Genomic DNA, 12,133 nt, shown 5'->3' with positions numbered 1-12,133 from the left:
CATCTGATTTCAAATCTCAGTGTTTGAATGTTTTGCGTGTATATATATATATAGAGAGAGAGAGATAGATAGATATAAATATGTGTCTAGAATACTTACATGCTAATGATCTTGATTGCATGTTGGTAATAAGGCAGGATTTCATCTGAAAAGATCAACAAGACACGAGTTAAGAAACATGCTTAACAACACAAAATGCTCACACACAGAGATTGGTTCTTCTCCATAGCCTGGTCATAAAAACAAGTTTAGATCTTTTATGTTTTACTTGTTTCAGTCATTAGACTGGCCATGCTGGGACACTGCTATGAAGATTTTTTAGTTGAATGAATCAACCCCAGTACTTAATTTTTTAAAGCCTGGTACTTATTCTGTTGGTCTCTTTTGCCAAACCACTAAGTTACGGGGACACACCAACACCAATTGTCAAGTGGTGGTGGAAGACAAACACAGACACAAAGATAGATAGATACATACATACATATACATCAGGCTATCAAGAATGAAACGTCTGCTTTTAAACTGAAAGTTTGATTTACTTTATCTCAACAAAAAGCAATGCAGCTAAAGTATGCACCTAAATTATCAATACAATTTTGCCATTTTATCAGTAGCTTATTTATGCCGGCAGTGAAGAATTCTGGAGAGCAAGAGGTGATGAAATCACAAAAGGCTGTTTTTGCATCTTCTTCAGATTTGAAGTTTTTTCCTTGCAAAAAGTTGTCATACAACAATTTCACCAAAAAATGGTAAAAAATAAGCACAATTTTAGGAGGAGGGATACGCCCCAAAAACACACTTCTCACCGCTAAGTGAGACTTTAAACATAACTACAGGCAGACAATTTGCCAGGAACTCAGTGGCGATTTCTTGTTCGATGAAATAAATAAACATGAGCATCAAATCCCCACTGAATCCCTCCCCCCAAAAAACAAATGTCTTACCTGGTAGTTGTGCTTCACTTGTTCAATAATTCATGACGTCGGTGTATAGCGACGTGACTCCTAGCAGTGCAAAGAAAACACTGACGAATGCATGCGCAGGAAGCAAGCTTCTTACCACACAGCCATGCCTGCACCTGGATTTTACAGTAACTGAACTCTGATCTGTTTCCTACTGGTAACACGCCAAATAGAATATTCTTTAACTCCATATCAACCATCAATTTTCCCAGGCTGTTGTTTAATCTAGCGTTGACTAACAATTTCCCCCAGGCATGTAAACCATGCTACATAATCTAATGTGTCCTTTATTAAGACAATAGCATGTGATTCAATTAAGATTTGGCTGCTATCATTTTGAAGGCTGAATTAAACCACAACAAGGTTCCTTCTGGTAGATTCCCAAAAACCATTCATTAGAGTTGGTTACACAGAACAGAAAGATAAATTCACAGTGGTGTTCCATTATAATTTTGATATTTTATGTATACTGTTTATTAATAGTCAGACTGGTATCCTCAACTTGATCACCAATTTCACTATGTATCAGCTATTGTACACTTCAGCCTTCTTCAGGTGTATTGCATGGAACTCAGCTGTATTGGAATTTCAAACCTAACCCTTTATTTGATCCAGTGCGCTAAACTGCTCTCAAAATGCACTTTCTGCATTTTGAGACATTTTTTGCTGGGGATTGAATGCAGGATCTCTAGGCAATTGCATTGTGTTAATCAATGTCTCTACTACAGGCAGAGCAGTACATACACACATACATGGTAGCCGCCTGCACCTTGCAGAGCTTGAACTCTTCTTGTAATATAATTGCTCTTGTATGTGTGTCCTCCTTAGTGCCAACCCCTATACAGAGTATACCGGGTGGTGTTTACATGACACCAGCACTTTTTTTTACGTGTATAAATACACACACACACACATATGTATACACACATTTACATATACAGATATGTGTGTATATATATATACATACACATGCCTTATATAAACACAAACACATATACACACTTGCCTATATATATATATATATATATATATATATATATATACAAACACACCAATATGCACACATATATACACATACCTAAATATATATACACAAGACCTATATGCACACACACACATATATATATACACATTATATATATATATATAATATATATATATATATATATATACAAACACACCAATATGCACACATATATACACATACCTAAATATATATACACAAGACCTATATGCACACACACATATATATATACACATTATATATATATATATATATATATACAAAAACGCATATATACAAACCTATATATACACAAGACCTATATGCACACAAATATATATTTCATGACAGACTGGGAACGAACAGTATCGTTTGTATAATGCTAGCGTTCAACCATCACAGGATGGTTGTAAATAAGCGCCAGCGTTATGCAAGTGATGCTGGTCGTTCCCAGTCTTCTATGGGGAAAAAAAACACGTCTGGTCATGGGGGAGAAAGTTTCCTTGCCTGGAAATATGAGGGTTAGCGACAGGAAGGGCATCTTGCTGTAGAAAAACTACCTCGATAAAATCCATCTGACCCGTGCAAGCATGGAAGAGTGGACGTTAAGCTGACTGTGAGCTTCAGACTTGTCATAATGTCAAGGATTGGAGAGATTCATTTGGAAGTGTTGTTGAAGTTATATTTTCATAACAATATTGACGCCAAATGGGTTTAATTATGGCACAATTCTTGAATAATCTTTTGACAAGAGAAAATGTGCATGACAATGAAGTGATGTTCATGTATTTCCTAAGAACACCAGTGATTTCTCACAGGATTTATCGATACTGAAAGTATCGATAAATTCGGTATCAGTAATATAATATGTCTTCAGACCAAACAAGGACAATAACTATTCTATTTCTTCACTCCATGAGAAAACCCACCACATCTCTTTCTCTTCCACGTAACGAGGTTTCGATGTTAAGCCATGCCATTTAATTCCTTTTCTCACCCCATAGAATTTATTTCAGTATTGAAGTAAATAGAGAAAGTCTACCAGATTGTGTGTATACATTATAAACATCTCGCAGAAGACTTAATATGTAATTGGAACCGTCAAAATACGGACTGGTGTGCACTATAATAAGCACGGAGCGGATATGAAGAAGATTAGATAGAAGTTTGTTTATTCATCACGAAGCAAATAATTACAGAACTTAATACGTAATAAATACGTCAAGAACATCCTTCAAAAACTGCGAAATGATTATACACACACACACATATATATATATATATATATATATATATATAAATGAATGGCAAAGATGGGTTCTGAGAAAAGCACACCATTTAACCAGTTACATAAATAGTGCCGTGCAAAAGCCATGGGTCCTGCCCGTCCCACTAGACTCACCAGGTGCGTGCACACACACATATATATATATATTATATATATATATATACACACAAAATTTAAAGGACTGACCACTAAAAGTGGACGGTCAACATACTAGATATAGACGTCAAATCGCTACTTTCCACAATGAATATGTTCTCAAATAAAAACTCAGCACAAAACCAAAGCATTAAAAATAAGCAAGACAAATGAAAATATACGAAATAAAAATGATTACCCATGTACTGATCAGATTATATATGTATATATATATTATATATATATATATATATGTGAGTGTATGTATATATATATATATATATGTTTGTATGTGTTCACGCACCTGGTGAGTCTAGTGGGAAGGGCAGGACCCATGGCTTTTGCACGGTACTATTTATATAACTGGTTAAATGGTGTGCTTTTCTCAGAACCCATCTCTGTCATTCATTTATATATATATGTGTGTGTGTGTGTGTGTGTGTGTATAATCATTTCGCAATTTTTATTTATATACTTTATTTAAAAGCAGCAACTCCGAGTAACAGCTTTTGTTATTATTTCTGCTGCTTTTAAATAAAGCATATTACTCTACCTCTGGTATTTGAGTACTCTTTTTCCCACCTTGTTTCACATTTATGTGCTTACTCCGGTATATATACATATATATATACACACATATATACATATATATATATATATATATATATACATACATATATATACACACACACGTCACTCAGGTAAATAAACATTAATGAAAAATCTCATTTCATAACCCAAAAATAAATGAATTACCTTCGGAACAAGAAGTGACCAAACGACACAACTTCTGCAGTGCCAAAGTGATGCGGCCTCCTCCGTCAGAATGTGAAGACATGTCTCTGTGGAATGGTAAATTACGAAGACGAGAGAGAGAAAGAAAGACGAAGAAGACGACGCCTCAAACTAAGAAAAGTTTTTCGATTCTTGAAGGAGAAGAAATCATTCTTTTGGTTTACCGCTTCTTTGTTTGTACTTGCGCAGCAACCACTTCCGTTCTCTTGCACACCAACTTCCGTTGCTTCCACATTTTTTTTTTCGCTTCTTCTTCAGATTCTGTGGAATGGTAAAAGATTGGCACCAGTCAAAACGTCTCTCAGATCATGATTTACTATCGGGTCTTTTAAATGGAGACTATGTGTTAAAGAATTCTAGTTTTGGATCTTTTCGCTTTGACCGGCAGATTTTTTTAATAAATTCTTTGTAACTGAACACTTTTAAACTTCGTATACTGGTAGAAATGTGTCAAAAATAAAACATTTTTTTTCTCTTGGCTTTCTTGAGAAAATTCTGTAGTTTGTAAGATATTTGTTGTTTATTTTTTTTTGCATTTCGGCAATTTCAACCAATCAACGACGTCTATTGAGGTGAAAACAATTTCTCCGGAGTAGTATTCTTAAAAAGATTGAATGGTCCCGGATGGAACACTTTTGAGCATATTTTTGCAGGGTTTTATTTGACTTGTGGTTAAACAACAACAACACCTAACTTACGTTATCTAAAACCCACTTCCGTTGAGGCTAATCTATTTTCGCTGTCTGCTTAAATTAGGGAGAAGCATTTAAAAAAAATTTTTTTTTTTTTTTGAGGAGCAGGAATAATTTTTGAACATTTTAAAATTTCATTCCAATTTTTAAAGACATCCTAATTAACACAGATAGCTTGATAAATTATGTTTCCAGACTATTTTGATAGATTTTTTTGCCCTTTTGTCTAAAGAAGGACTTTTTTCATTAAAAAAAATGTGAGCGAAGGTGGGAGCGACAGATGGATGAATGGGTGGATGGATGGGTGGATAAGCATATCGCTGGATAGACAGACTAGATAAATATAACTATTTCTCTGTGGCTTTTATGTTCTATGTCAAATAGAGTATTTGGAGTAAGGAATGAGAATCAATTCAGTCATTCTTCATCTCTCAGACTCATTATCATGATCATTTAACGTCCGTTTTACCTGCTGGCATGGGTGGGACGGTTTGACAGAAAGGCGGCGAGCTGGCAGAAACGTTAGCACGCCGGGCGAAATGCATAGCTGTATTTCACCTGTCGTTACGTTGAGAGTTCAAATTCTGCCGAGGTCAACTTTGCCTTTCATCCTTTTGGGGTCGATAAATTAAGTACCAGTTATGCACTGGGGTCGATATAATCGACTTAATCCGTTTGTCTGTCCTTGTTTGTCCCCTCTGTGTTTAGCCCCTTCTGGGTAGTAAAGAAATAGGTTTGACAGAAACTGGCGAGGCAAGGGACTACATCAAACTCTGTGGTATGCTTTGGCCTGGTTTCTAAGGTTGAATGAATGTCCTTCCTAATGCCACAGTGTGAACAGGGTGCTTTTTACATGGCACCTGCACAGGTGAGTTTACCTGGTAATTTGCAAGACAAGGAATTTCAACCAAGATGGGAGTAGTTTTGAGTGAGGTGGGTTTGTGTCAGGTGATGAGAGATTAAATTATGATAGAGACACAAAAACAGGTGTCTTGTAAAGGAGATAAATGGCCACTCCAGTTTGAAAAGAGATAGAGAGGATGGTGGAGACCCTGGCTCATGAGGAATTACTGCTGAGGTTCTTATAATTTCTGGAGGAGTGGGATGAAGCCTAGCAACCTATATCAGGAACAGGTGTGGATGTGTGGTAAGAAGCCTGCTTCCCAACCACATGGTTCTGGGTTCAGTCCCACTGTGTAGCACCTTGGACAAGTGTCTTCTACTATAGTTTGCAAGACAAGGAATTTCAACCAAGATGGGAGTAGTTTTGAGTGAGGTGGGTTTGTGTCAGGTGATGAGAGATTAAATTATGATAGAGACACAAAAACAGGTGTCTTGTAAAGGAGATAAATGGCCACTCCAGTTTGAAAAGAGATAGAGAGGATGGTGGAGACCCTGGCTCATGAGGAATTACTGCTGAGGTTCTTATAATTTCTGGAGGAGTGGGATGAAGCCTAGCAACCTATATCAGGAACAGGTGTGGATGTGTGGTAAGAAGCCTGCTTCCCAACCACATGGTTCTGGGTTCAGTCCCACTGCGTGGCACCTTGGACAAGTGTCTTCTACTATAGTTTCAAACCAACCAAAGCCTTGTGAGTGGATTTGGTAGAGGGAAACTGAAAGAAGCCCATATTTGAAGCGGAATTTGAACTCAGAACGATTCGTCTGCCATTACGTTCTGAGTTCAAATTCCGCTGAGGTCGACTTTGCCTTTCATCTTTTCGGGGTCGATAAATTAAGTACCAGTTACGCACTGGGGTCGATGTAATCAACTTAATTCGTCTGTCTGTCCTTGTTTGTCCCCTCTGTGTTTAGCCCCTTGTGGGTAGTAAAGAAACATATATATGATGATGATATATATATATATATTATATATATATTATATATATAATATATATATATATATATATATATATATATATATATATATACATACATATATATACACACACACACATATATATATATATATATATATATATATATATAATATATATCTAGGTCTGGAAGGGACTTTGCACCATCTGCAGACTTGGTCTGTGGTACTCAGTAAGCTGTTCCGTAGGAATTTCCAGCTACCTTCTGTGTCCGATGTCTGTAGCTCCTCCTCCCTCTCCTCAAATTTCTTGATGAGGAGGAGGAGCTACAGACATCGGACACAGAAGGTAGCTGGAAATTCCTACGGAACAGCTTACTGAGTACCACAGACCAAGTCTGTGGCTGGTGCAAAGTCCCTTCCAGACGTAGAGTTACATGGTGGTGGAATAGTACAGTAGACAAGGCCATTAGGGCAAAGAAACAGGCCTGGAAGGATGGGGGATGTAAATTTGATCTTGTCATTAATTAATTCAGACAGGCCTTGTAAGTCAAATATTGGTTTCAAATTTTGGCACAAGGCCAGCAATTTGGGGTAACAGTGCAAGTTGATTATATCAACCCCACTGCTCAACTGGTGCTTATTTTATCAACCCTGAAAGGGTGAAAGGCAAAATCAACTTGAATCAAGTTGAATTTGAACTCAGAATGTAAAGATGAATGAAATATAACCAAGCATTTTGCCCAGCATGCTAATGTCAATGTTCTTTGCAACGCTGGATCCATGAATGTTCCTTTGTAAATCAACACCTGTTGGGAAGGAATTCTAGAGGGCCAATGTTCTGTGAGGCAAGAACAAGATATATTGGTTAGTGTAAGATGTGGGAGTTGGACATAATAAGGACTGTACAGAAGGAGAAATAAGGGAATAAGAAACGCCTCAATAATGGCAGAACAGAGAAGTAAACAGATTTTGTCATAAAATAGATCTTATAGACTAAATCTTGTTAAAGATTACATCTTGTGACAAACCAGACTTCATCATAAAATAGATTTTGTCAGCATGGCCAGATCAAAGTCAACTGGTGTTCTAAGCACTGCCCAACATTGGTACCCCATTGGTAGGTTGATATTTTCATTGTCTAACAAGACAATTGGTGCTGGATGTAAAAACGATTTAAAATTTTCTTTCAGACTATCCACCAGGGCACAACCATATTAATTATAGCATCTTTTATTTATATTTCTTTAATATTAACCCTTTTATAAGCAATCCATTTGAGACTTCTTCAGATTTTGATACAACCATCCTTTTTTTATTGTGATGTAAGTTAAAACCTTGGTAATTCATGTTCCAGATACCAACTTAATAATGGTTTTTGTATTAAATTCTTCATTATTTTCAAACTTAATGTAGTCTATTTCAACACAAATATGGTAACAAAAGGGTTAAATAGCAACAAGCAATATAAACAAATTATTTACTTATGACCAGAGCAATAGGAACAAAATACAAAAATTCTTTCTCAATGGCCAGATATATTTTCATAGAAGATTGCAAAGAAGGACACTGCTTGTTTGGCAATGACACTCATTTACAACTATCATGCTAGGAAGATAAGGAGACATCAACACACGTATACAATGGGCTTCTTTCAGTTTCCATCCATCAAATCCTTGCACGAAGACCATCCCTAAAATGCCATACGGTGGGACTGAACCCAAAACCATATGACTGGCTAGCAAGTTTCTTAACCACACTTTTTAATTAATTATTTTTTTTTTAAATGCTATATGGGAAAAAATACAAATACAAAAATTTGTAAATAATTTTTCCAAAATTAGAATCTGTGAATTTACCCTGTAGAGGTTGTTCTTTGCAGTAGTTAATGGATTCTGATTTTGTTACATTCCCAAGTTTAAAATGCATCATAAAATACTTCAGTATTAAAATTCTATTGTCTTGTACCGGAAAGAGACTCTGTTCCCCCTACTCCTTGGTGCCCTAAGCATATGCTTGGCTTGCTTATTAGTTAATCCTGGAATGCTTATCGGTAACAAGATCTTGTCATACAACACATTTTATTATGGACCACATCTTATCATAAAGAAGATTTTATCCTAAACAAAATATTTTCATGAAGCAAATCTTGTCAAAAACTAGATTTTTATAATGAGTTTTGTTATGACGCAAACTTTATTCTAAAGTATATAGATATTATCAACATCTATATGTTGTCAAAGAGCTGGTACAGTCATAAGTAAGAAGAGTTGTCTTGAAGCAGGTGCTGTTATAAAACAGATCTCATAAGCTAAACGAATTAGCAACAAAGAAAAAATATCTAACGAGAAAGTCAAGAATTATGTTTGCAGATTCGGATTGACAGAAGCACTTTGTCAAAAGGTTGAATGGTTTGTATTAATAGATTTTTTAAAAGGTTAGCTTGGTACTTGAATTTGGATGGACAGTGGATGTGTGGGTGGGAATCGGAGACAAAATGGAGTCACTTTTTCTCCTATAGCTTATAGAAGCAAAAGACGTATATATATATATATATATATAGACTGGATTGCATGGATTTAAGAATATAGCATTTGACAGAAAATGTAAGTTAGGTCAAATTGTAATACAGGTGAAGTAAAAGAAATGATATAAAAGTGTAACAGTATAAAGATGTAATACAGGTGAGATAAAATAAGTGAAATAAGAGTGTGACAATATAAGGATATCGTAACAGAGGTGAGATAAAATAAATTATACACAGCATGACAATGTAAGCATACAGTAATGGAAGAAGATAATATAAATGATACAAAGGGCAACAGAATAAAGAGGTTGTATTGTATTACAGGTGGGATAAAAGACACAATTAAGTATATAAGAAACTCTATGAGGAGATCGTAATACAGGTGAGATAAAACACACAAATCGGTCAAAGCGAAAAGATTCAGCATTTGCACTAGTGCCACATTCATCATCATCATCATCATCGTTTAGCGTCCGTTCTCCATGCTAGCATGGGTTGGACGGTTCGACCGGGGATCTGGGAAGCCAGAAGGCTGCACCAGGCTCCGGTCTTATCTGGCAATGTTTCTACAGCTGGATGCCCTTCCTAACGCCAACCACTCCGTGAGTGTAGTGGGTGCTTTTTACGTGCCACCTGCACTGGAGCCAGGCGAGGCTGGCATCGGCCATGGTTGGATTGGTGCATTTTACGTGCCACCTGCACGGAAGCCAGTCGAGGTGGCACTGGCTTTGGCCACGATTTGGATGGTGCTTTTTACGTGCCACCGACACGGAAGCCAGTCGAGGCGGCGCTGGCATCGGCCACGATTCGGATAGTGCTTTTTACGTATCTCCAGTCCAGGGGTCCTGGCATCTGCCAGGTGCCAGTCATAGGATTGGTTCAATTTCGATTCCGAAAAGTATAAAAAGCACTTGCAGTTCAAATCTATTTAAATTCTCATTATGTCCCTGATGGGAATCAAATGGATCTGCCAGTATAGAAAGCACTTGCACAGGTGTCACATTAAAAACAATGGTGTTGGTGCCACACAAAAAAGCACCCAGTGCCACTCTGTAATATGATTGGCATTAGGAAGGACATCCAGCTGTAGAAATCATGCCAAAACAGACAACGGAGCCTGGTACGGCTCTCTGGCCTTGCCAGCTCCAGTCAAACCATCCAACCCATGGAAAACAGACATTAAATAATGATGATGATGATGATGATGATGAAGATGACAACGACGATGACAACGATGATGATGATGACGACGACGACGATGATGATGATGATGACGACAATGATGATGACGACGATGATGATGACGATGATGATGATGACGACAATGATGATGACGACGATGATGATGATGACGACGATGATGATGACAACGATGATGATGACGACGATGATGATGACGACGATGATGATGATGATGACGACGATGATTACGATGATGATGATGATGACGACGATGACAACGATGATGATGATGATGACGACGACGATGATGATGATGATGACGACAATGATGATGACGACGATGATGATGATGACGATGATGATGATGATGACGACGATGATGATGATGACAACAATAATGATGATGACGACAATGATGATGACGACAATGATGATGATGGCGATGATGATGATGACGATGATGATGATGATGACGATGATGATGATGACGACAATGATGATGACGACGATGATGATGATGACGACGACGACGACGATGATGATGAGGAGGATATCTGCCTGTTTGTCTGCATGTATGTTTGTGTCGTTGCGTTTGTTTATGTCCCTGCAGCTCAGCAGTTTAGCAAAAGGGTCTAATGAAATAAGTACCAGGACTTCAAAAAAACCATATGCACAGGAGTCACTTTGACTAAACCCTTCAAGTCAGTGCCCCAGCATGACCACACTCCAATGACTGACACAAGCAAGAAATGAGATGTGATAAATATAGATAAAAAGAAGGATGCATCTATATTTATCCTATCTTAATGCGATATCCATAGAAATACTGACACTTTTATAAAAGCACTGACTTTCCACTGGAATTCTGTGATGATTAAAATTATTACTCATGCTCGTTTACATAATGAGATCACACTTCAACTTAAAATATTTAACTTTGTAAATCTTACTTTTTTTTCCTCCCAACATCATACACATTTCACTTTATGTCCGTCACTCTCTCTCTTTCTCTCCGCACACACATGTATGTATGTATGCGTGTATGTATGTATGTATGTATGTATGCATGTATGTATGTATGTGTGTATGTATGTGTGCATGTATGTATGTATGTATGTATGTATGTATGTATGTATGTACGTATGTATGTGTGCATGTATGTATGTGTGTATGTATGTATGTATGTATGTATGTGTGTGTGTGTATGTATGTATGTGTGCATGTGTGCATGTATGTATGTATGTGTGCATGTATGTATGTATGTATGCATGTGTGCATGTATGCATGTATGTGTGCATGTATGTATGTGTGTATGTGTGCATGAATGCATGTATGTATGTGTGTATGTATGTATGTATGTGTGTATGTATGTATGTGTGCATGTATGTATGTGTGTATGTGTGCATGAATGCATGTGTGTATGTATGTATGTATGTATGCACGTATGTGTGTATGTATGTATGTAAGTACGTATGTATGTATGTGTGCATGTGTGTGTGTGTGACTATCTGTCTATCTGTGAAAATAGTGCCTGCACACTTGTACAAACATTTCAAATCTATTTAAATCCTCGTTATGTCCCTGATATGAATCAAATGGATCTGAAATGTTTGTACAAGTGTCCAACACTAATTGTTTAAATAGAATATCTCAAAGCACATTACCGCATATTGAGTCCTATTAATATGACCAATTTTCATAATCTTTGGATTAGGGGCAAGCATCCTCTACCA

General features: G+C 36.9%; 1 protein-coding gene across 1 annotated transcript in view; it reads right to left on the bottom strand.

Moving 5' to 3' along the window:
• LOC115222271 (gamma-tubulin complex component 3 homolog) overlaps positions 1-4,378 on the bottom strand; it is a 42,607-nt gene extending 38,229 nt beyond the window's left edge. The window contains exons 1-2 of the mRNA XM_029792439.2: positions 4,145-4,378; positions 100-145 (exon numbers count right to left, since the gene is read on the bottom strand). Of these exons, the coding sequence (XP_029648299.1) occupies positions 100-145; positions 4,145-4,226 (128 nt within the window). The 5' untranslated portion in view covers positions 4,227-4,378. The remainder of the gene's footprint in view (positions 1-99; positions 146-4,144) is intronic.
• Positions 4,379-12,133: the final 7,755 nt, after the last annotated feature.

Source organism: Octopus sinensis, linkage group LG19 (genome assembly GCF_006345805.1).
Source record: "Octopus sinensis linkage group LG19, ASM634580v1, whole genome shotgun sequence".
NCBI classification, from domain to species: domain Eukaryota; kingdom Metazoa; phylum Mollusca; class Cephalopoda; order Octopoda; family Octopodidae; genus Octopus; species Octopus sinensis.
The sequence above is the reverse complement of the archived record's forward strand: the minus strand, read 5'-3'. Positions and strand labels throughout refer to the sequence as shown.